The sequence below is a fragment of the Stenella coeruleoalba genome, assembly GCF_951394435.1.
Source record: "Stenella coeruleoalba genome assembly, chromosome: 8".
NCBI classification, from domain to species: domain Eukaryota; kingdom Metazoa; phylum Chordata; class Mammalia; order Artiodactyla; family Delphinidae; genus Stenella; species Stenella coeruleoalba.
The window spans coordinates 15,780,465-15,805,413 of record NC_137154.1 but is presented as its reverse complement, the minus strand read 5'-3'; the positions used below and the strand labels follow the sequence as shown (position 1 = coordinate 15,805,413).

The following is a 24,949-nucleotide window of genomic DNA, read 5'->3' as shown; positions in this document are numbered from 1 at the left end:
GTGCTGGTGGGTAGAGATGTCTTGCTGTTTAATTACCATACCTTTCCTGTCCATTAATTAGACTAAACATCTTTTCAGATGTTCATGTGCCATTTTGTGGCCTCTTCTGTGACATTCTTGTTTAAGTCTTTAGTTTTCTGTTGTTTGTTTGTTTTGGCTTTTTTGTTTGTTTCTTATTACTTTGTAGGAGCTCTTTATTCTTGTTGCTAGTTAGTCCTTATTGGTTACCTGTATTGCAAATATCTTCTAGTTTATAGCCTGTCTTTTTACTTCCTTATGATGTCTTTTGATGAATAAAAATTCTTAATTGTAACACTGAATTTATTATTTTATCTTTTTGTGATTTGCATTTTTTGCATTTCATTTTGGACATCATTCTCTGCCTGGAATTCACAGATATTCTCTTTTGTGTTCTAAATATCTTACAGTTTTGCCTGTTACGTATAGCTCTTTAATCTGCCTTGAATAGATTTCCTCCCCTCTGGCTGCTTTTAATATTTTTCTTTGGCTTTCTTTTTAGTGGTTTTACTTTGACATATCTAGTTGGTTTTTGTCTTGTTTTTGTTTTTTTTTGTATATATTTTACTTGGAGTTGAGCATTTTGAATCTGTGAGTTGATATATTTCATTATGTTTGGAAGAACTTGACAGCTGGATTTTTGTGTCTACTTCTGCCTTCAGTCTTTGCATTATCACACATCATGTAGCCTCTGGCAAATGGAAGGTGAAAAAATAATGTCAGTGTTATTATAAAAATAGTTCAGATCCTTTGAAAGGGTCTTGGGGACCCCCTGGAGCCCCCAGACTGTATTTTGAGAATCACTGGTCTAAGATTTTTGGTATTAGTGTTATACTAGCCTCCTAAAGTAGGTCAGGAAATGTTTCTTCTTTTTTCCAAACTTTGTGTAAAATTGGAATTATTGTTTCTTGACTGTTTGGTAGAACTTGGAAAATCTTTTGGATCTGGAATTTTCTTTATAGGAAGATTTTTTAAACTTTTGATTCAGTTTCTTTAATGTTATAGAGCTTTCCAGGTTTGCTGTTTCTCCTTGAGACTGTTTTAATAAGGTATATTTTTTAAAGAATCTCTCCATTTCATTTAAATTTTCAAATATTTTGGTATAAGTTCATTGATACCATCTCATCTTTTAAATACATGCAGTATTTAGAGTTATGGGCCCCTTTTCATTCTAGTATTTATTTGTGCTTTATTTTCTCTTTATCTTGATTAATCTTACCAGAATTATGTCAAATGTCAATTTCTTTCTTTTTTTTTTTTAAAGAAGATGTTGGGGGTAGGAGTTTATTTATTTATTTATTTTTTGCTGTGTTGGGTCTTCGTTTCTGTGCAAGGGCTTTCTCTAGTTGTGGCAAGCGGGGGCCACTCTTCATCGCGGTGCGCGGGCCTCTCACTATCGTGGCCTCTCTTGTTGCGGAGCACAGGCTCCAGACGCGTAGGCTCAGTAGTTGTGGCTCACGGGCCTAGTTGCTCCGCGGCATGTGGGATCCTCCCAGACCAGGGCTCAAACCCGTGTCCCCTGCATTGGCAGGCAGATTCTCAACCACTGCGCCACCAGGGAAGCCCAAATGTCAATTTCTTTAGTCTTTTTAAAAAAAGGTTTAGCTTTGTTGATCCTATTTGGGTTTTAATTAATTAATTTCTGTGCTTTTATTTATTACTTAATTCCTTCTATTATCTTTGGATTTATTTTGTTGTGGTAATGTCTTTTTTTATAATCTGGACCTCATGAAAATTGTAAAGGTCATATGTGGATACTACCTTGGTGGATTATTGCTCTAGTAGGTTATGGCCAGTATTTTTAAGAAGCAATAGGATAATAGAAGAACACAGTGTTCATCACATGTTCTGTGGCTAATACTATGTACTAAGGTTAAACATTGTTTTGTGAAAATAGTGTTTTGTGAAATATTTGTTTTATTTCAGATATTATACATACACATCTATGTCTGTATTGGGTCATAATATAAAATGTTGTCTTATAGGTTTTAGTTTAAAAAAAGTTTTAAAAGCTACTGTGCCCTGGTGTCGCAGTGGTTAAGAACCCGCCTGCCAGTGCAGGGGACACAGGTTCGAGCCCTGGTCTGGGAAGATGGCACATGCTGTGGAGCAGCTAAGCCCGTGCGCCACAACTACTGAGCCTGTGTGCCACACTAGTGAAGCCCACACGCCTAGAGCCCGTGCTCCGCAACAAGAGAAGCCACCGCACTGCAATGAAGAATAATAGCCACTGCTCGCCGCAACTAGATAAAGTCCGCATGCAGCAACAAAGACCCAACACAGCCAAAAATGAATAAATAAAATACATTTAAAAAGAAAAAAGCTACTATGTTAAATGGTAGTTTGTCTAACATTAGTGAAGATTTCAAACCTAGCTGCATAAAATAAACATGCAAGGGGCTTGCTAAATCGGTAGATTCTTTGACCTTATTTTAGACCTACTAATACAACCCTCCAGTGCTGGGGCTAAGGACTCTGTGTTTTAACAAGCTCTCCCTGTGTGCTTCTTATCATTTGGGTGTTTGAGAACCACTGATTCAGGATATAGACACACCTTGAGAGCCTGTTGGGCAGTTCTGGCATGTGGTATATGGAGAGTGCAGCTCCTTGCGTGCATTTGTCCCAGGACCTCTTTTCTAGCTCCAGGAGAGATACATGGAGAGAAGGAAAACGATAGGGTGGGCCTGGTGGTAAGTAGGGGTTGGGGGCAGGCTAGGAACATCCTGTTCATCGTTAGAATGACAGAAAAAGTGAAATAGCTCTTGTGCCTGCATTTCTGGCATGGAATCCATTAGTATATATTGAATGGCTAATGTATATACCCCAAAGATGATAATCTTTAAGCTTAAAATGTATGAACTTTCATATATTAGTCCATGACAAGCACATTTCTTTTTTTTTTTTTTTTTTGGTGGTACGCGGGCCTCTTACTGTTGTAGCCTCTCCCATTGCGGAGCACAGCCTCCGGACGCGCAGGCTCAGTGGCCATGGCTCACGGGCCCAGCCGCTCCGCGGCATGTGGGATCTTCCTGGACCGGGGCATGAACCCGTGTCCCCTGCATCGGCAGGCAGACTCTCAACCAGTGCGCCACCAGGGAAGCCCACAAGCACGTTTCTTGATATGTTCCAGATCATGGTTTCAGAGAGATACAAGTTGAAATCATTCATGACCATTCAGCACATTTTACCCAAAAAGCTGATAATGATTGCAACATTCAAGGCTTGACGAGACCCTGCTGGCTAGGAAGGAAGCAGTCTTACAGTGTGGACATGATTGGGGAGAACTCCATTTAGCTATAGTGCAAATGGTTGATAAACCTTAAGATAGACCTCTATGAGCTTTTCAGTTGTTTCCCTTTATATTAATAGCTTTTCCGAATGAGGCCATTTTGAAGATCGGGATTTTGACATGTGGAATGCTGAAGTCCTAAAGTCTCTTGTTGCAGTAGCGTGTCTGTGCCAGATGATGCCGTCACACTCAAGGCTTTACCCTCCCCACACGGTAGCTAGGCATCAGGTGTCGGGCTTGTTCGGTAAGGATCTTAATTTGGAGTCTGCAGGGGGACTCTGCATTTTCAGCTGAGGACTAAGGATTTTCTTTGTATCTGTCAGTGATGCTTATTGGCTATTTATCTATTGCTACATGACAAACCACCTCAAAACTTACAGACAGCCACAGCAACAGCCATGATGTATTTGCTCGGGATTCTGCCATCTCTACAGAGCTTGGCGGGGCTGGTTCATGTTTGCTTCACATAGTTTCCCCTGGGGTCTTCCTGAGGTTGCCCTAAGCTGGGAGCTCAGCTTCCTTATAACGTGGTGGCTGGCTTCCATCGGCTACAGGGTCTCTTAAGTCTTGGACTCAGAAGCCCCAGAATCTCACTTCGGCCACGTTCTTTTGGTCAAACAGGTCACAAGGCTAGCCCGAATTCAGGGGGAAGGGAAAGAGATTCCACCTTTTGGTTGGACGAGTGGCGTGCACCTTCACCAGTGGGAAGAAGTGTTGGCATCCATCTTTAGAAATGGATCGACCTCATTGGCCTTTCTTTTCCTCCCTCCACCTCTCCTTTCCTCCTTCCCTGTTTCTTCATTTCTCCCTTCCATCTAAATGTGTCAACTATCCCTTCATTATAAAACATCAGTATATATTTTATTTAAAGATTAATCTTCTCTAATACCCCTTGGCCTTTTCTTGATATTTTCTTAGTGGTGTTTTTACATTCCGCATTTTGTTACGGTTTTGTGTCTCATTAGCATATAAATTCCTCTAAGGTAGGTTTCCACTTTCTTCTTTGTTTAGGTCCTCTATGAGGGTTGAATGAATGAATCAAAACAGGCCTTAGTACAATGAACGAAACCTCAGTTTGTCCAGATGAAGCATCAGTTTATGTTAGGCAAGTATTTGAAAGCGAAATAAAGCAACTGTCTTCAGCTGTTGCACCTCTGACTTTTCTTCCTTGGTCAGTACCCCTCTTCCTAGGTCTCACACATTTACCGGCTTATGCTTTCAGAGAACATATATCTATAGAATATAGTAATATTTTTACATTATGTTAACAGTATTTATATTAAGTATGTAATATTAAATACATCATATTCTCATATGTACACATTTATTTATTTATAAGACAGGTCAAAAATCCCTTTTCATTATTTCATCAGACCACTTAAGGAAAAGAGGTAGATTCAAAGTTGAACGGTCCTTTCAAGTGTCATCTGCCACCCTAAAAGCTTCACTTTTCTTTCTTCTCCCCTGGTAACCAGGAGTGTGAGGAAGAGGCTCTCTGGGTCATTATGTGTGCCTCGGTCAAGTACAACATCCGGGGTCCTGCCCTCATCCCGAGAATGAAGACCAAGCACCGCATCTACTACATCACCCTCTTCTCCATCGTCCTGTTGGGCCTCATCGCCACGGGCATGTTTCAGTTCTGGCCGCACTCCATCGAGTCCTCGAGCGACTGGAGCGTGCAGAAGCGCAGCATCCGCGACGTGCCGGTGGTCAGGCTGCCGGCCGACAGCCCCGTCCCCGAGCGTGGCGACCTCAGCTGCAGAATGCACACGTGTTTCGACGTCTACCGCTGTGGCTTCAACCCCAAGAACAAGATCAAGGTGTACATTTACTCTCTGAAGAAGTATGTGGATGATGCGGGTGTCCCAGTGAGCAGCACCATCTCCCAGGAGTACAACGAGCTGCTCACGGCCGTCGCAGACAGCGACTACTACACCGAGGACATCGCCCGGGCCTGCCTGTTCATCCCGTCCATCGACCTGCTCAACCAGAACGCGCTCCGCGTGAAGGAGACGGCGCAGGCGCTGGCCCAGCTCTCCAGGTATCACAGCAGGTCTTCCAGGAGCTAGAGGGAAGGAGGGGCAGAGCCAGTGGTTCTCTTGAGCTGGTGTCCGGCTGCCTGCTTGTCTCTTATCTCATATGGGGGTGAGTGGATGAGCGACTGACTTGTAGGAGGACCGGTGCTTTGGGCACCTGACCTCTGTACCACCCTCCCGTGCCACTGCTGTGGGTTCCCAGCCTCTTAACGTTTAGAAGCTAAGGATGCTTCCCATGCTTTTCCTTTGAAATTTAAGCACTTTTTTCCCTTCTTTATTACTCACATAATATACATTCACTATAAAAAGTCTGAAAATACAGGTAAGCAAAAAGAAGAAAGTAAGGTTCATTCCATAAGCCTGCCTCTAAGAGATGATCATTAATATTTTGCTGTTACTTTTCAGTCATTTTTGTATAAAACATAGGCATGTATGTATACATTTTTGTATAAAGTATATATACCTATGCATGTGTATATAACATTTTTGTCCAGAATGGGATCACACAGCAAAACACGTTCTCTTGCTGCCTTTTTCCCTTCATTTATCATGAATGTATTTCCAGATAATTTCATCTTCATCTGTCGGTTCTACATGACTTTAAGGGCTGTATAGTATTCCATTTTGTACATGTTCCCTAATGTATTTAACTGGCCTTCGGTTTATTTATTTTTTGTTTCTGTAACCAAATGGTGAACACTCAGGTAGCGTTCAGGTTTTCATTAGCATAAGCAGTTCTGTAGTGCACAAGCTTGGAGTGCACATCCCCCAGCTTTACTTTCAAGGAGCCAGGCCAGTGCCTGATGCACTGTTGGGATCTCCAGGCACTCCTGAGAAGAGGCCCCGTTATGGGTTGGGGAGACTACTTGTCATCCAGAAGCTGACTTGTCTTTGTTTCTTCATAGTTGATGTGTGAATTCTCCTACATGTTTAATTTCTTAATAGGTGGGATCGAGGAACCAATCACCTCCTGTTCAACATGTTGCCTGGAGGTCCCCCAGATTATAACACGGCCCTGGATGTCCCCAGAGACAGGTAGGTGTATTTGGGGCTGTCCCCGTGATAGGGTTCTGAGGATTAAGTAAATGCAAGACCCTTTCGTTCATGAGAAATCATATTTCCCAGCCCACTGGGACGTAGTTTGTAACCAGAATTGTTTGTTAAAGTGGAGAATTGTCCTAGGCCTTTCCTCCTCAAGACCTAGAAGCATCAGACCTGCCTAAGTCTGTTGGAAACCAGTTGGAGCTTAGGTTCCAGCGGGGCATCTTAAAAGTTTGTCTTGTCTTCCTAGTCTGGGTTGTGCTCTCCTGAGCGTAACCTCTCCTCCAGCGCCGCCCCCCACCAGGGCCTGGTTCCTCACTGGCTTGTGTCAGCTTTCTCCGCATTTGGGAGCATTTGCCAGAGGTAGAGTCGCAGCTACTGAGGGGAGAGGGCGTGGCTGTGTAATTGGACCCCGTAACATCCGGGGAATGAGGGCACTCTGAGTACCATTTACTCTCTGTTGTTTCAGTCAGTGGGCTTCTTTCCTTCCTTCCTAATAACACTTCCGAACAGGCAGATCCGGTGTGGGGCGGCCATGACGTCACGGCTGCAGTTGGAGCTCGCTTACTGGGTATTGGCCCTTTTGTGCATTGACTGCACCACCTCCTGGAAAACTCAGGAGGGAGGTGCCGCTTAAGGTTCCTCTCCCATCACTGGGTTCGAGGCTCTGAAGAGAGCAGAGAGTTTGGGCCCAACATGTGGGTCCGGGGCAATACTCAAGGTAGAGGATTATTGTAAGTTCATATATGAACTCATTTATAACTAACTTACAGTTATTACAGTTGATGTTTATTACAGTTGATCTTTAACTCTTAAAAGATCATTATTACAGTTGATGTTTATTATTTATTACAGTTGATGTTTAACTTTATTGATGTTTAACTCTTAAAAGATCATTGTTACTGAAAAAGGTGAGGCCAGCTGTGGGAGGCCAGCATTGTCATTTATGAAAATCTACACTTAGTACTGCTTTTCCCCAGAAGATTAAATCTAAGCCCTCTTTGCTTTAAGTGATTATCTAGAGTCAGTATTGAGTTTCTATCTGGAAATACAATTATCACTAGAAAAGACACACCCCAGGACCATTCCTCAACTTTGGTGTAGAAACCATTTTGGACGATAGAGGGCAGTCAGGCCACACAAATTCTGTAGAAACCATCTAAACGCAAGGTGATCCCTGATTTGGCTCTCAGCCCCAGTGTTCCTGAGTGGGCTGCTGTTCTATGCGTTTGGTTGTTCTGGGAAGGTGAAATACTTTAGAGGGTAGAGAAGGGAAGGGAAAGAGCTGTTAGGAATGCAATGTCTTCACCTGCGGTTCTGTTTTTTTTTCCTTCAGTATGTGGGCCTCTCACTGCTGTGGCCTCTCCCGTCGTGGAGCACAGGCTCCGGACGTGCAGGCTCAGCGGCCATGGCTCATGGGCCCAGCCGTTCTGTGGCATGTGGGATCTTCCCGGACCGGGGCACGAACCCGTGTCCCCTGCATCGGCAGGCAGACTCTCAACCACTGCACCACCAGGGAAGCCCCTCTGGGTTTGTTTTGAGAAGGGCTTATTTCTGTTTGGGACATTTCACTTTTGCTGACATTTTGGTATATGTATCTGCATGGGAGAAGTATTTTATTTTTATCAAGTGCACACGTTAAAAGGGGTTTCATTTCTCTGCAGCAGAGTGTCAAGTAATCAGGAGAGAGTGTAAGTCCTTGCTGGTACTTAGGTGTTAAGGGTCAGGAAGGTTAAATCGTTTTCCCTGTGCATGTGTTTTTTGTAAGTGATTATAGACAATCTTGTAGCAAGTAATGAATCATCATATAGTCCTCCTTTATCTTTCCATGGGAGAAATATCATTTTGAAGCCTAGGTAGTCTTCTGGGTGGGGTAAGGATAGTAGATTTGTTTGTTAATTTTTCTTATCCTTTGTCCTTGCTTCTGGATTCAGAGGAGGCAAGAGCCATGAGTGTAGAATGGTTTCAGCAGGAGCTGCACATCTGATTTTTCAGAAATTAGAAAACAGACAGGCTAGATTAGACTGTTTCTAAGATTCCCCTGAAATCTAAAGTCCTAGGTGTGATTATTTAAGAATTACTTGACTCAGGGAAACGCAAGGACCAGGACTGAAGCAAATGTCCGCTCAGAAAATACATCTTTTATGCTGTTTGAATCTGTTTTTCTCTTTCAAGTTTTAAAAATCCTATGCATGGTACACATATACCTTCTTGGTACAAGATCAGAACAATATGCGAGGGTACAAAGAGTAGAAGTATGCTTTCAAATCCTCCTCTTTTTACTCTCTTACTGAGAGGTAATCACTGTTATCCAACACTGTGTATTTTTCGAGTCTTTATTTGATGGATTTATAGTCAAATACACACGTGTATATATTCACATACCCATTTTATTTTAAGTCAAATGACAGCACATTGTACCTCTTCAATGTCTGACTTTACTGATCTTTGTTTTCTCAGACACATTCTATAATTTTATTACTACCTTAGATTTTTGTTATCCTTTCTTTGCACGTATCTCTCACAAATTTCTACTTTCGTATGGGTGTATATTTATTTAAACTTCTTACGGAAACTTTTAACCTTATATAAAAGAAGAGAAACCAGTACAGTGAGCCCCGCACACCCACTGTCCAGCTGTGATGTCGTCAACTTGATTTATCTGTATTCCTACCTGCTCCTCGCTAGATTATCTAGAAGCAAATCCCAGATGTTATATCATTACATCTGTAAACATTTCATTTGAGGCTCTGCATAAGAGCTTTTTAAAAAATGTAACTACAGGGGCTTCCCTGATGGCGCAGTGGTTAAGAATCCGCTTGCCAATGCAGGGGACACGGGTTCAAGCCCTGGTCCGGGAAGATCCCACATGCCGCGGAGCAACTAAGCCCGTGCGCCACCACTACTGAGCCTGCGCTCTAGAGCCCGCGAGCCACAACTGCTGAGCCCACATGCCACAACTACTGAAGCCCGCGCACCTAGAGCCCGTGCTCCGCAACAAGAGAAGCCACCACAGTGAGAAGCCCGCACACCACAGCGAAGAGTAGCACCACAACTAGAGTAAGCCCACGCACAGCAACGAAGACCCAATGCAGCCAAAAAAAAATATATATATATATAACTAGAATACTATTATCATACCTAAAAAAATTAACAGTAGTTCTTTAATACCACCAGATATTCACCAAATATCTAGCCATTGCTCAAATGTAGTTGTCTCATAATTTTTTATTTTTTTTTTTTTTTTTTACAGTTTGAGTCAGTAAACAAACAACGATAATCAGTAGAATTGGTCAGTTTCTCTTTTTGAAAAACCTAAAACGTGAAGCTTTATATTTGAGGAATTTGCAGGCCTGATTCAAAGGAAGCAAAAGATACACTTGCAGACGAACTGTGTTCAGGCTCTGTGAATACTCACATGGGAGGAGGCGAGCTGTGAGAGCGTCTGGGAAAGACCCAGGGTAGGGATGCTGAGTCCACGAGGCCAGGCTGAGAGGAGGAGGGTCGGTGATGTCCCTGAGTCAGGAAGTCCCGGGAAGTGCTGAAGATTCTGGTGACACTTGCAGTGATAGAACGCCTGGTGTGAGTGTGGTCATCATAGTGATGCTTTCTTAGCTGCAAGGTTTGTATTCAGTCTCTGCGGCTTCGGAACGGATCTCTGATTTGGGGATACATAATGGGAAAACAGAATGTGCTTCTCAGAAATTTACTTTTCAGTCAATGTAAAACACGTGTTCTGTAAAACAAGGGAGGCTTACAATTTTTTCTCCATTATAATGTTAGGGAAAGCTTGGCAGAAGAAGATACAGTGACTTCGAGTTGAAGTCTTAGCAGCAGGGCCGGTGTGCGGCTTGTTTGACTAATTGCAGTGGTGACTCTTCCTAAGATCACACACCAGATTGCACATGTGTGATCTGTGGCAGGAGACATGCTTCGGGTTGCATGCTTTCCTCCTACCAGTGCTTAACCCCCTCCCTTACCCCCGGGGCTCCAGGTACAGAGTAACAGTAAAAGTTGGCATCATGTACACCTGCTTCCTTTCTCACTACATACACATGCTCCTGTCCTCTGGGGTGTGGGTGTAATTACCTCATCACCCACTACCCTGGCTTACCTGGACTGCTTGGTGCCTGTATGTCGGATCAGTGTTTGCTTCTCTGCACATAGGTTGTGGGGACCCATGCAGTCTGCTTGCCATCATGGTCATGGAACCCACCCAGATTCATGTTGGACGGATTCATTGCTGAATGCCACTCAAGAAAAATAAGACCGTATGTTGATACGAAGGCTAGTTACTGAGTCTTACATAGAGGACTGGCAGCTGGAGAGGTTTTTAGCCTGCACGTTACCTCCCTGACCAATTCTTGGTTTCCTAAAGCTTAAACAAACACATTGGGATTTCCAGGGGTGGTTTGAAAATCTTTGAACTTACACTGGTCATGTTAGAAGGGAATGTAGGCTGTCATCAGGGCAGGGAGGGGATTGGTAGCAATCAAGATGGCACAGAATGTGGCTTTTCAGTTCATATACTTTGGCTCAGACTGTGCAGTGCATGGAACTGGCATCACTCTGCCCCAGTAAGTGATTTGATGGGTTTGCAGCCCCAGGGGCAGAATAACTATAAAAGTTGATGTGATATACACCTGCTTCCTTTCTGATGAAGTGTCATTGTACTACTTGCTGGATCCAATTAAAACAGAGTCTTCTTGGCTTTCTAACTAAGGAGAATAAAAGCTCATGCATACAGACTGCAAGAGAAGCACTAAATGTCCAGTTCTGGATTCTGCTTCCTGTAGACGGAATTGCGTTAATAAGACTGAGTAGCTGGAATGGATGGTGAGAGCTGGTAGAGGTTACGCGATGCACACGGAGCTCTGGGATGACAGTGGAAAGAACTGCTCAGGGCGGGAATTGGAGAGAGGCTGGGGTGTGGGCAACATGAGATGTGATACTTTGCTGTCACCACTGCTTTCTTTGTCCATTGTCCCCTGAGATTCCAGTCAGTGGGGTTGGTAAGTGACTTCCCCAGCCAGTTGTCCTGTACAGACCTATTATTATTGCTGTTATTGTAAGTGTGTTTAAGAGTTGGGTATGACTTTTGGGAGAGGTGAATGGGATCTGAATGAGGTGACAGAGGGGCTGTTCAAAGGGAGTCCTGGCTGTGATGTATTTTAAAACATGGAAAGTAGGGAAAGACTACTTAGGACCCCAGAGGAAGGGTGGTGACTCAGGAACAGGATGCAGCTGGTGTCCAGGAGGTGTGATTGTACATTGAGCACAGTGTCTCTGTAGAAAACGGACTTAGTAACCATTAGCTGTGGTTGATATTGTTATGAATATTCAATTACCCCTTTCCACAGAGCTTATCAGAATGAAGACCTTCTCCCTTTCTCATCATTTGACAAAATCCTTTGCTTTCAGGGCTCTGTTGGCTGGTGGTGGCTTTTCTACGTGGACTTACCGGCAAGGCTACGACGTCAGCATTCCTGTCTATAGTCCGCTGTCAGCCGAGGTGGACCTTCCAGAGAAAGGACCAGGGTGAGGAACATTCGGCACAGCAGGGTGTGCTGGGAGATGCCGGCGAGGGCCGAAGCATCGACTACAGGCCGGGGTCTTTGAGTCTACCATTTCCCTGCCTCACCCCAACTTTACTGATCCTTCAGTTCTCTCTCTCGCTCAGTCAGTTTTGAGTGCTGTCTGCCAGGCTTCCCAAATCAGAAATCTATGGGGTGTCGTCAACTCTTTCCTCTCCCTTACTTCCTGTATCAGAATAAGAAGTCCTATTGATTCTGCATCCTACGTATTCAATATTTTCTAGCTCTGTCTACCTCTCCGTCTCTCTGCACCCACCCTGCGCCAGGCGACTGTCGTCCTTCCTTTGGATTGCTGAAATGGCTTCCTCTGTGGTCTTCTGCCTCTGGTCTCGCGGTTCTCCAGTTTGACGGTTGGCATCACGTTGTTCTTGGGAAGCCCAGAGTCCTTAAAATGTCTTTCAAGACCCTCGACTACATGACCACTGTCTCCATCTCTAGCTTTTTTTTTTTTTTTTCCTTAGAATAAGCTTTGCTCTCTCAGTTTTTCTGGGCTGTAAACATTGTCTGGAAATCCTTTTCCTCATTTTCATCAGACTAATGACCTGCTCCCATCCATCGTCCATCCCCAAGACCACCTCCAATTTTGATGATTTGCAGGAGGACCCACAGGACTCAGTGTGTAGTCATACTCGTGGCTATGTTTTATTACAGCAACAGGATGTAAATCACAGTCCCCAGAGAGCAAAGGCACATGGGGTGACGTCCGGGGACACCAGGGGCTTCCAAGGGTGCCCTCCCCTTGGCATCACACAGGAGGGGCTTACTTCCCCCAACACCAAGTTGAGACAGCCGTGTGAAATGCTGCCCACCAGCTAAGCTCGTTAGAGATTCAGCGCCCAGGGTTTTTTTGGGAACGAATCCCATGGGCAGTCTCTGCGTAGCACGTGCTGTGCATAATTCCAGGCTCCCAGAAGGAAAGCAGGTGTTCAGTATAAACCCTGTTGTCTGTACAGTTTGGGCCCAGTGAGCCATCCTTACAGTTCTCCCCCCAAATCGAAGTTCTGTGCACCAGCCGAGGGCCAGCCTTTCGAAAAAGAGAGCCGTCAGTCTGTGTTAACTCTGCACAAGGTGCTGCAGGCATCTAGTGGGTGGAGGCCGGCGATGCCGCTAAATCTCTGTGATGCCCAGGGCAGCCCTCACTACAAAGACTCATTGGGTCCAAGTGTCGGCAGTGCTGCGGCCGAGAAAGCCTGGGCAAGACAGGGTGTGAGCAGGTGAGGAGCGAGTCTGGCAGGCCGGCTCAGCTGCCTCTGGGCCTCTTTCTTAAGACTGCTCGGACGAAACTCTCTTTATCGTGTCATCTCTTGAGTATAATCTAGCTCTCTCTCTTTTTCTAAAATAAATTTATTTATTTATTTTTGGCTGTGTTGTGTCTTCATTGCTGCGCATGGGCTTTCTCTAGTTGCGGTGAGCGGAGGCTACTCTTTGTTGCGGTGCGCGGGCTTCTCGTTGCGGTGGCTTCTCTTGTTGCGCAGCACGGGCTCTAGGTGCGTGGGCTTCAGTAGTTGTGGTGTGCGGGCTCAGTAGTTGAAGCTGGCGGGCTCTAGAGCGCAGGCTCAGTAGTTGTGGCGCACGGGCTTAGTTGCTCCGCGGCATGTGGGATCTTCCCGGACCAGGGCTCGAACCCGTGCCCCCTGCATTGGCAGGCGGATTCTTAACCACTGCGCTACCAGGGACGTCCCTAGCTCTCTTACATTGGTTTAGGACTGTCACTTCCCTTTAGACTTAATCCAGGGAAAAAAACATACCGAAAGGAAAAGATTCAGTGAAGCTGAAACAAAGGAGAGCAAACCACTCTGAACAGTAATTACCTTCAGAGAGTAGTCTCAAAGATTTACAGGCTGTTTTCTCGGTGGTGTTTTCTTGGTAACTTAATCTCTAATTTTTGTGTATAACTAGGCTGAAATTAACATCTTTAGATGGCTGAAGGCTGCAGTTGATTTCTAAACTTCTGATGTTCAGTAACTAGATAGAGTAGCGCTGTACCTTCAAGGGTAGCAGAAGGACACTAAAGGCTGCGATGGGCGTGGTCCTCCCCCTGCTGGCCAAGGGGTGGATTTCTACAGCCCGACTTAGACCCGCCCTCTCCATTTCCCCACCGGTTTTGCAGTCTGGCCCTGCAGTTGTGTTTCTTTTACAAACAACACTCCTCTCCCTCTGAAAAAAAGGGGGAAAAAAGCAAAGCAAAGCAAAGACAGGCTCCAGACTCATCACACTTTCCAGGGACTTGGGAGGAGGCAGTGTGGGTGACCTCGCGGCAACATTTGGGATCTGTTGCTCTTTGTGAGAGTTGCTTTTTAAGGGAATTCCCACACCTCTTGAGGGCTGCATAGAGTAGTAAGAGGCTTGTTTTTATTTTAAATCTCTCTCAATATTTTTCAATGGGAAGCTGAGGACTGCTGCTACTGATAGCTTCTTCTCACAGCTGTGTTGGCCTCAGCTGGAATTCTTGTCATTTTCTCTCTAAAAGGAACTAAATTGGGAGTTTACAACTGTTACTATTGAGGGAGACTTCAAGTTCTCAGCATGATTTTACTTAAGCTTCCATATCAGCACTGCTGGGAGGAAACATGAAAGTCATAGCTGGTAATTTTAGTCCTTGAAAGAAAAACAAATCCACCTTAAGATTTTGTTTGCTTAAAACTAAAATGGGCCTGCTCCATCGACCAGCCATCTGCCGGGTCAGGGAGAGCCAGCATGCAGGCAGGGGGAACATTTTTAGACTCTTGTTCACATCTGCACATTTATGTAGAAAATGGTAGTGGTAGGTGAGGACCCAGGGAGCCTGGTGGCTGAGTGTCTAAAAATAGAACTGTGTTCTTAACAGTGAAATCCAACCCAGAGCCTTTCTTTACTCAAGAGTTTCTTTGAGCACCACATGTTAGCATCTGTATTTATTTCTCTGTCTATATAGATGGATCTCTCTCTCTCTCTTTCTTTCTCTCTCTCTCTCCCTCTTTCTCTCTCCCTCTCTGTCTCTCTCTCTCTCTCTCTCTATCTCTCTCTCTCTCTCTCTGTGTCTACATGTATTGAAAACCATGCGTTCATATTGGTATCTTCAATTCCATCCAACACTGCAGGGGCATTCTGGTTTCTCTCTTTTTCCATATGTGTGTATATATATATATATATATATATATATATATATATATATATATATTTTTTTTTTTTTTTTTTTTTTTTTCCCCACTGCGCCTCTTGCGGGATCCTAGTTCCCCAACCAGGTATCGAACCTGGTCCATCGGCAGTGAAAGCGTGGAGTCCTAACCACTGGACCACCAGGGAATTCCCTCTCTTTGCATATTTGTGGTTCCCTTCTGTGACAGTGAGAAATCTGGCTCCCCTTATCCTCAGTATCTTATCTGATCAGCCCTCTTGTATGGGACCAGAATTCTGTCGCGTTGTTGCCGCTGCCCCCTCACTGCACAGATACCCTCTCCACGCCCACTCAGACTCTGACCCTCATGTAGCGCTCCTGCTCTCCCCATCACCCCAGGACAGATACCCTCCTCACCCTTCTTGAGTCTGACCGCCCCCCCGCCCACTGGAGTGATGCTACTCTTGCCATCACCCTCCCCCACGCTTTCAGCCTGCCCGGCCTCTAACAGTCTCCTGGGCTGCCCGGATGCCCCCCTAACCTCACCTGGTCTCAGCATCCCATGCTGGGGGGCCATAACTACCTCTACCCATTCCCCTGTCACTCTTTTAGGGATCTCGTACTCTGTGCCAGGCCACCTCCCTGCTCTTCCCCCAAGTAGAAGCTCTCCCCCCACTAAGACTTCAGCATTCCCTGTGGGCGGGCCACCCTGCTGTGCAGAAGCACCCTCTTCCCTCCAGGACTCCAGCACTTTACCTCCTCCTGCATGGACACCCCCTTGGATACCAGATTGTTTATTCTTGTTCTTAGCAGCCCGGAGCACCAGTTTTATGTTGCTTAAATAGAAAATCTCCAGAAATATCCAGCGAGTCCCAGGGCTCCAGGACATCCACCGTAGAACCAGTGTCTTGGGAATTGGAAAGACCTTTAGAGGCCGTTCAGCTCTAACTTAATGTATACCTTTTGCTGTTACTTCTTAATGAAAAGTTTTCTGATTTGTCATAAAAAGGACTCAGCACCTCACAAGACAGTTCATTTCATTTTCAAATGGCTTTAATTGTTAAGGTGGTTTCCATGCTTGTCTTGAGAGTTTGACTGTAAATCTTCCTCCTGTTTAAACAGACAAGTTTGATTACAGAAATACTTTGAATGGAGGCGGTCTTCACTTTGGGATGATCTGAGAGTGCTCCCCGTATGTGATCTTCCCATCATAAGTCATCCCTCTGAAAATTAAAATTGCTTTTACAAAAGAAAAATAATTGAGGCTCAGGGCTGGGAGTAGAATTCAAGAGTCTGTTTCAGTGGCTAGAAGGAATACTTTTGGCTGTAAATATACAGTGTATTGTTCAATAAAACGTGATTTAGGGGGAAGTTGCCCAGGATGAGAGAAACCAGTCGCTACAGCTGATCCACACTGTCTCCCTGACGGGCTGCTGTTCCACGTCTCTCTTACCTCTGCTTGCCTCTACCCCGGGCTCTGGGTCTGCACTACCGTCCAGGGCAGCTTTCTCAAATAGAACTTTCAGCGAGGAGATGATCTGTATTCGTGCTGTCAGGTGCCCACTGGCCACATATGGCTGTTGAGCAGTTGAAATGTGGCTAATGTGACTGCGGAACTGGATTTTAAATTTTAATAGATTTAAATGGTCTCACGTGGCTAACTGCTGTTGGGCAGTGAAGTTCTAGGGAATCTGCTTGTCCCTTTCTTTCCTCCCTGTGGTGTGGGCAATACCCTTTGCTTTTAGTTCAGCTATAGAAAGAAATGACCAGAAGAAATGGCTCTGAGGATTTGAGAGCCATGCACAGCTCTGGTGACTGCTGCTCTGTTGAGCTGAATTGCTGGCAGGGAGAGTGTTCACCTTCTCAATCACTGCTCTGGGTCTTGTGGGCATGAAGCGTAATGCTTGGGGAGGTGCCACCTGCTCCGTTAGAGAATGATTATTCTGTGGCCATGGGTGGATGCATACGGTGTTCTCCAGCTGGACCCTCCAGATAAGCCTGAGAAACCGTGGAAAAACAAAACAATTACCCTTTCTTTCTCCCAAAGCAAGAAGGAAAGCGGTGGGGTGGGGAGTGGGGTTCAGACTGTGGCCTTTGGGTTGTTCCTCATGCATCGCTTCCTGTTATCTTCCCTGGTGGCAGTACCTAGAGAGGTGTACGTTCAGTATTTTCCCCGGTCTGTACCAGTTTGAGGTAGATTTGAGTGAGTCCTGCTTCTAGGTCTGATGGGGGTTTCATTTCCTCTGGAACCTGCTTTATATTCTTCCTTTCTTCTACAGTGATCCCTGCTGGTCCCTCAGCCCATGTCGTGTTTATGCTCTGTAACCTGTCTGCCTGCGGGAGGGAATGACTTACCATCTGGTCTCCCCAGAGTCTTCCCCCAACTCCTGGCTTACTCACTTTGTGCTCACGTTTTGTCTCTCGTGGAGATTAAAATGGCGCTAGCTTCTTGGAAGTCCTCCTTTCACTCCATTTTCCTGCTATCCGGATGTTAAGACTGGTTCTATCCCTTGGTGAAGATGGTTTTTTCCACTTGTTCTCAGTGCCCAGTCTGGTCTTCCCGAGTCCCTGTGGCCTTGAGGATGGGGATGTTGAGTGGCATAGAGTGCCACCCAACAGCTGGAAGCAGTCTTTCACCTATTCTGCTTTCACAGCCACTGCTGTCCATTAAGACCCCTTGTTTTCCTGTTTGAAGGATGCAGCCCGCTCTCAGTTCCTTTTCAGAGCAGAGAGCTCATATAGAACTAATGGTAACATTTGATGTTCTTCCAAATAATCAACCAGTCAGTCCGTTTCTGTCTTTACACATATACATACACACACACGTAAAGCCTGTTCCCTTAGCTCGGCATATTATAAGCATTTCCTGAAAACATTAAGAACTTTTCCCAAATGAAATCTTCAATGACGGCATGACGCTTCAGCATGTGAATGAGACATAGATTGCTTTCTTAGATTGTATAATATTTTAGATATTCAGCAATGCCGCCGAGTATAATTTCCCAAAAAGTCAAGGATGTGAATAAAGAAGGGTGAGAAAATGCTTGTTGCCATTAAGTTTAATATCAAAGTTGGTCTCACCTTGACTCGCACAGCGGCTGCAAGGTCCCAGTCCCTCGTTTTGTCCTTCGTAGGCCACGGCGGTACTTCCTCCTGTCGTCCCAGATGGCTCTGCATCCCGAGTACAGAGAGGAGCTGGCCGCCCTCCAGGCCAGACACGGAGAAGCGGCGTTAGTCCTGGACAAGTGCACCAACCTCTCCGAGGGCATCCCCGCTGCCCGAAAGCGTTGCCACAAGCACCAGGTCTTCGATTACCCACAGGTGCTGCAGGTGAGCGCCACCCGGCTCCTCTCTCAGGCTCGGCACAGGTCACATCCGCAAGGTGAAACTGACCCCAGCAGACAGGTGTTCCCCACGCTCAGCTAGCAGCACTCCCCAAGGGGAGAGGAAGACAGACTGCTCTTCACTGCAGCCACGGAGCTCCAGGAGCTTTGGCATCTGTGTACTGTTTGTGCAAAGCTGCTTGGCCTATGAGCGTTCCTACTCCTTTCAGATATTCATCTCACTGCAAAAGCACAAATCCCATGGATTTACAGAAAAGCCACATAGACAAAGCAGGCATATGTATTTTGCTTTTATCACTGTATTCATAATCCAGCCCAGAGAAACTTCCTTCTCGAAGGTGCAGCTTGTATCCTCTGACTGTGCCAACCCGCAAGGCCATGGTCAGCTTTTCCTGAGTGGGAGGTTTTTATTTTTTGTTACCGTTTTTGTCTCGTGGTGTTTTTGCCGCCCTTAGCCTGTCCTACTGGTGTTGTGGAAGTGGCAGGGCTTCCATAACCAGAAGCAGAGTAGTCCTTTTGGGGATGTTTTATAAGCAGGATAGTTCACATTGCAAGGGCCTGGAGGCTAGGAGAGGAGAAATTGAGTTTTGTTCACTTAAATATTTAAAATACAGACAGGTTAGTTCAAGGAGAAATATCAAGGAGCTGGTGTGATTTTTTTTTTTTTTTTTTTTTTAATCTCCAAAGAGTACTGGCCCATGCTGAGATTGTTAAAATACTTTCTTTCAAAAAGTGCTGCATCTCCTCTGGAATGTCTGACTGATAACAGTGGTGATGTGAGCACGAGTATTTATAGTAACCTTTGTCTAGACAGGAAAAATGGTTATCAGCACGTGTGTGCACATCTGGACACCGACTCTTTGGGGCCAGCCGAGCTGTCCACCTGCGCCTCCACCATGACTGATGCCCTTTTTCCACTCTTGCTGTTTTCTGGTTTATCCCCGGAGGAATTTGGCATGTTGAGTTTCTTCATATTTTTTCTGAACTTTCCTTTTCTCTAGCTTTAAAGATTAAACAGTGTTTTGTTTTTTAACTTTTTTTCCTCCTGAAGAGGCAAAAACTGGGAGAAACTGAGTATTAGAGATGGGGTCTTTTCTTATTTTGGTTGACTTATTGCAGCTGTTTCTTCTCGTGTACATGTCTCACTTTCCCAAACGTGTCCCACATCGAGTACAAGTTTGAGGCAGTGAACGCGGAAGAAATTTTTTGAGATTTTGCTTTTTGTTCGATGGATTGTTTCTAAATAGAACATATCTGTCTTCCTATGTTTTCTAAGGCATTGCATTCATGAAGTGAATGTCTTCTATATGCAAAGCACACTTCTAGATGCCATAGGGAGTAGAAAGATAAAAGGAGATTTGATACTTTCTATTTAGGGGGTCCTCTAGGGAGACTGATAGGCCCAGATCAAATAATTCTATAACAAGGTAGGCGGAGGTAAGTGTTCTGAGCGCTGTGCAGCCACTGTGCCACAGTGTGTGTACACAGCACACTAGGACTGAAAGAATCCAGCCCTTGCAAAGTCACGTTGTTGAGTGTCCAGAGGAAGACGTAGACGTGTGTTGTGAACATTTTCAGAATGCCAGCAGTGGAGGCATTGCGCTGATACTGGAGAGTGGAAAACCAGAACATTGCAGCCACTTAAGCTTTTCAGTCTTACTGGTGTGACCTGTTACCTTTCAACATTTTTGGTGTTGCTTGGCTTCAGCCCTTGAGAGAACTTCATGGTCTGCCGGGATCAGAGTAAGTGGATCAGTGAAATTGGTATGTAATCCCTCCCTCTGCCTGTATTCCTGCAGGAGGCTACTTTTTGTGTGGTCCTTCGAGGAGCTCGGCTGGGCCAGGCGGTGTTGAGTGACGTGTTGCGGGCCGGCTGTATCCCAGTTATCATTGCAGACTCCTACATTTTGCCTTTCTCTGAAGTTCTTGACTGGAAGAGGTGGGTGTTACCTTCTGATAAACTTTACACCAAGAGTCCTGCATGGATTAGATTTTAAAAGTCCCCCCAGCAATTGTAACGCATAGCTAGGTTGGAGAACTACTCCTTCAGACTGTTTTTGCTATATTTTCCATAAGGAAAGTTAGTCCGTTGGCCTGGAGCCGAGGTTGGCCAACAGGCCTTTGGGCCAAATATGGCAGGCTGCCAGTGTTTGTAAATAAAGTTTTATTGAATCACAGCATACCCATTCATTTACACATGATCTTCGGCTGTTTTTGAGTGACAGTGGCAGAGTTGAGTACTGTAGGTTAAAATGACAGAGATTACGTGGCTTGCAAAACCTAAAATATTTACCATCTGGCTGTTTACCCTTGACCTAGAGCAGTGGTTCTCAGCTGTGACTGTAGAGTGTACTCACCTGAAGAACTTTTAAACACATACCTGGGCCTTGTCCTCAGGACTTTTGAAGCTCCATGGGCAATTCTGATTTGTAGCCACCGTTGAGAACCACTGCTCTAGAGTCTGTTGAATTTGCATGAAGTGCTGGCTGGAGGCAGAGCGCCTGCACACGGGTGAAAGCTTAGAAACACTCCCAGTGGATGGATGGACACGCGTGCGTCCTGCCTGGACATGACTGTCAGTGCTGTGCTTCATGGAGTAGTCTGCTCGTCTCTTGTTGTTTCATTTCCCCAGGACATTGGAGGTTAAAGGTTTTTGAAAACGAGTTCCTTTTGTACATACCTCTCAGGCTTGTCTTTGCCTCAAATGCTTAATTGCTTTCTCCTCTCCCACCTTTTTTTTTTTTTTTTTTTTTTGCGGTATGCGGGCCTCTCACTGTTGTGGCCTCTCCCGTTGCGGAGCACAGGCTCCGGACGCGCAGGCTCAGCGGCCACGGCTCACGGGCCCAGCCGCTCCGCGGCACGTGGGATCTTCCCGGACCAGGGCACGAACCCGTGTCCCCTGCATCGGCAGGCGGACTCTCAACCACTGCGCCACCAGGGAAGCCCCTCCCACCTTTTTTGATACCCTGTTCAAGCCTGGTCACCACAGGTATTTGAACAATTTAAGTAGCATTCATTCATGTGTACATTCATTTATCTCACATTTACTGGAAAGCCTACCGTGAATAATACAGGCTCTGCTCTTAAGGAGGTGAGAATCCAGTGGGGAAGACAAACCCACAATTATAGTATTGTATGCTAAACGCTGTAACAGATGCATGCAGGGGGTGCTATGGAAACCCAGAACAGGGAGGGAGCCCAGTTCAGCCTGGAGGAGGAGGGTGTGTGATTCTCTGTGTCCTGGAGAAGTGATGAGCCACTTCCAGTCACTTATTCATCTGTGGAAATATGTATTGAGCACCCTCTCTTTGCCAGGTACTGTGTTGCGTATGGGGATACAAAGATGATCAAGGTCAGGTCTTGCCTCTGAGAAGCTCTTAGTCCAGTGGTGGGAGATAGACAAGTAAGCCAGTGATTACCAGATGCAGAGCTGAGATGCAGCCCTGGCTGGATGGGATGCTTGGAGGGGGAGGAAGAGACACATACCCTTGCTGGCTGTGGGGTCGGGTAGGGCTTCTCAGAGGCAGTGACCCTGAGCTGAGTCTGAGAAGATATTCATTCCTACGAGGATCTAGATGTGCTTGGGTAGTTGTAATTAGGGATAAGTGGTGGAAGGGCTCTGGATTTGAAGACAGAAGGCTGGGGTTCAGATAACCAGCTCTATTCCTGGCTAGCTTTGTGATCTTGCCAATCATTTAACCTTTTTGAGCCTCAGTTTTCCCATCTGTATGGTAGAAATCATTTACTTATTTAACAAGTATTTATTAAGTGCAATTGTGCTAGGCAATATGCCAGGTGCTCGGGTATGCTGGTGATTGGGACCAGACATGGTTCCATCCTAATGGACTAGGCTAGTGGGCGGAGGGGGTCTCAGGTTTTAATAAATTAACCTAGACGAATGTAATGACCAACTCTGCTGAATCTATGAAGGGTAAGTCGTCATCGAGCCCTCTCTCCCTTACCCAGCATCTCTAATCTGGTGGCACGTCCTGCTGGCTCTGCTCCCTCGTCACTTTCATCACTTCCTCTCTCTCAGCATCCCTTGCCTGGACCCTGCAAGGGGCCCCAGCTGTTCTCCCTGCTTCCGCTCCTGCTTTCTGTAGTTTGTTCTAACTCTTCAGGCAGAATGATCCTGTTGGAACCTAACCAGATCGTGCCGTGCCTTCCTGACCCCTTCTGTGGTTTTCTATCTCAGTGAAAGCGTAAGTCCTTAAATGGCCAGGGAGGCCCCAGAGGCTTTGCTGTGACCCTCCCTCCCCTGTTTCTCTTCATTGCCTGGTATTCTCCACCTCCTTTACTGTGCTCCTGCCACACTGGCCTCCTTGCTGTTGCTGGAACGTTCCCGACGTTCCCGACACCCTGCTTCCTCAGGGCCTTTTGTTCATTGTTCCTCCTGGAATGCTCTCCCTCGGGTGTTCCCCTGGTCCTCTCACTCCCTGGCCTTCCTTCCATGTCTGATTTGTTCACTGTGGTATTGCCAGGACCTAGCACATAGTAGGGGCTCCATAAATACATGCTGAGGAAATGAATGGATTGGGGAATGTAGCTGAAGGAGAAGAGTCATTGTTAATTCGGAGCGGGCAGTGAGGAGTGAAGAAGAAGAGTGAAGAGGCAGGCAGAATTGGACGCGCAGAGCCCTTGTGGTTAGGCAGGGTGTGGTATGTTCAGGAGACTGAGAGGGTACCTGTGTGGCTGAAGCACAGTGGGGAGTGGACAGAGGATGGGAGAGGAATGGAGTGGTGCTGGGGAGCTGAGAGAGGGAGCTGGTCAGCCCTGAGAAAGGGGCGAGGAAGAGGGACTACTCCCTGCAAGGACTGTGGGGCTGAGGGTCGTTTGGGTGTTGTTGCTTCTGCTTGTGAGAATTAAACGAGAAATGTACGTAGCAGTGCTTTGTGTACAGGGCTGCGCGTCCATCAGTTGTTTTGCTCTTGTCTCTAGAGCATCTGTGGCTGTGCCAGAAGAAAAGATGTCGGATGTGTACAGTATTCTGCAGAGCATCCCCCAAAGACAGATTGAAGAAATGCAGAGACAGGTAAGGGGCCAGGCAGCCCTGTGGGCGAGGGGGCGTGGGTCACGTGGAAGGGTGGCCCTGGCTGCTTGGTACAGAGCGATGGCTGCTGAGTGCGGGAGTGGGATTTGTTTCCTCCACTACACTGACCAGCCAAACTTAAAAGAGGAAAGCAGCGTTAGGGAGTTGCATCAGGTAAGGTTTGGAATAATAACTATCAGAGATTCAGAAATGCTCCTGAGGTAAGCGTGCTGTGATGCTAGGGTCACACCTCAGCGGTGTGCTCAGGACGCAGAGCTGCCCCTCTCTGGAAGGTGGTTTACACGGCAGGTGAGGGTTCTGGTGACGGAGGTGGCTGTGGAAGCCAGCACGTTTCAGGGTGATGCTTCTGAGGAGGCTTGACCCCGAGAGTGTCTTGGTGTCAGCTGGCCTGGATCCCCCCTTCAGCGGCCCTCGTGATTAGGAGGTGCCCTCCTCTCCCCAGAACACGTACACCCTCCCTCTTCCCCTCCCAGGTCTCTCGTCTACCTTCTGATGCCCCTTCCTCTGGGCTGCTCTCCACTGTCTAACGCATCCACCACGTGTCCTGTTTAGTCCTTCTGCCGTTTCTCTCTCCCAAAAGGAGTTTAGTTGGGCTTAAATGTGAAACAAGTTAAAAACTGAAAAAAGACTATCCCAGTATTGGTACTGTGCATGTTGTCTCTATTTCTTTTTTTCCTTTCTTTTTTTTTAAAAAATTTTTATTGGCGCATAGTTGATTTACAGTGTTGTGTTAGTTTCTACTGTACAGTGAATCAGTTATACACATACATATAGCCACTCTATTTATTTATTTTTTTGGCCGTGCTGTGCGGCACGCAGCGCAGCATGTGGGATCTTAGTTCCCTAACCAGGGACCGAACGCCCCCTGCATTGGAAGCGCAGGGTCTTAACCACTGGACCGCCAGCGAAGTCCCTCTGTTTCTGTTTTGTAAATAAGTTCATTTGTACCATTTTTTTTAGATTCTACATATAAGTGATATCATATGATATTTGTCTTTCTCTGTCTGACTTACTTCACTTAGTATGATAATCTCTGGGTCCATCCATGTTGCTGCAAATGGCATTACTTCATTCTTTTTTTATGGCTGAGTAATATTCCATTGTATATATGGGCCACATCTTCTTTATCCGTTCATCTGTTGATGGACATTTAGGTTACTTCCATGCCTTGACTATTGTAAACAGAGCCGCAGTGAATACTGGGGTGTATGTATCCTTTCAGATTATGGTTCTCTCTAGTTCTTTTTTTTTTTTTAATGGATTTTAACAAGTTTTTATTTCTATCAAAATTATCTATGTAGGTGCTGAGCTGGAGAAGAGGTTTGGAGGGCTGTCAGTGTTGAGGATGTAACTGCCCCGTGCACCCCTGTATCTAACCTGTCCCAGGAACGAGCCTCAGGCCTCTGTCTGGGCTAGGGCAGGGCAGTCACCCAGCTGTGTGTGGAATGGGGAGGAATTCTGGGCTTCTGACTGCTTCTTA

At 45.9% G+C, this 24,949-nt stretch overlaps 1 protein-coding gene across 3 annotated transcripts in view; it reads left to right on the top strand.

Moving 5' to 3' along the window:
* EXT2 (exostosin glycosyltransferase 2) overlaps positions 1-24,949 on the top strand; it is a 130,233-nt gene that overhangs the window by 5,436 nt on the left and 99,848 nt on the right. For all 3 annotated transcript variants that reach the window (XM_079929924.1, XM_079929923.1, XM_079929925.1), the window contains exons 2-7: positions 4,783-5,348; positions 6,289-6,378; positions 11,806-11,922; positions 18,210-18,405; positions 20,219-20,358; positions 23,358-23,451. In XM_079929924.1, the coding sequence (XP_079786050.1) occupies positions 4,813-5,348; positions 6,289-6,378; positions 11,806-11,922; positions 18,210-18,405; positions 20,219-20,358; positions 23,358-23,451 (1,173 nt within the window). In that variant the 5' untranslated portion in view covers positions 4,783-4,812. The remainder of the gene's footprint in view (positions 1-4,782; positions 5,349-6,288; positions 6,379-11,805; positions 11,923-18,209; positions 18,406-20,218; positions 20,359-23,357; positions 23,452-24,949) is intronic.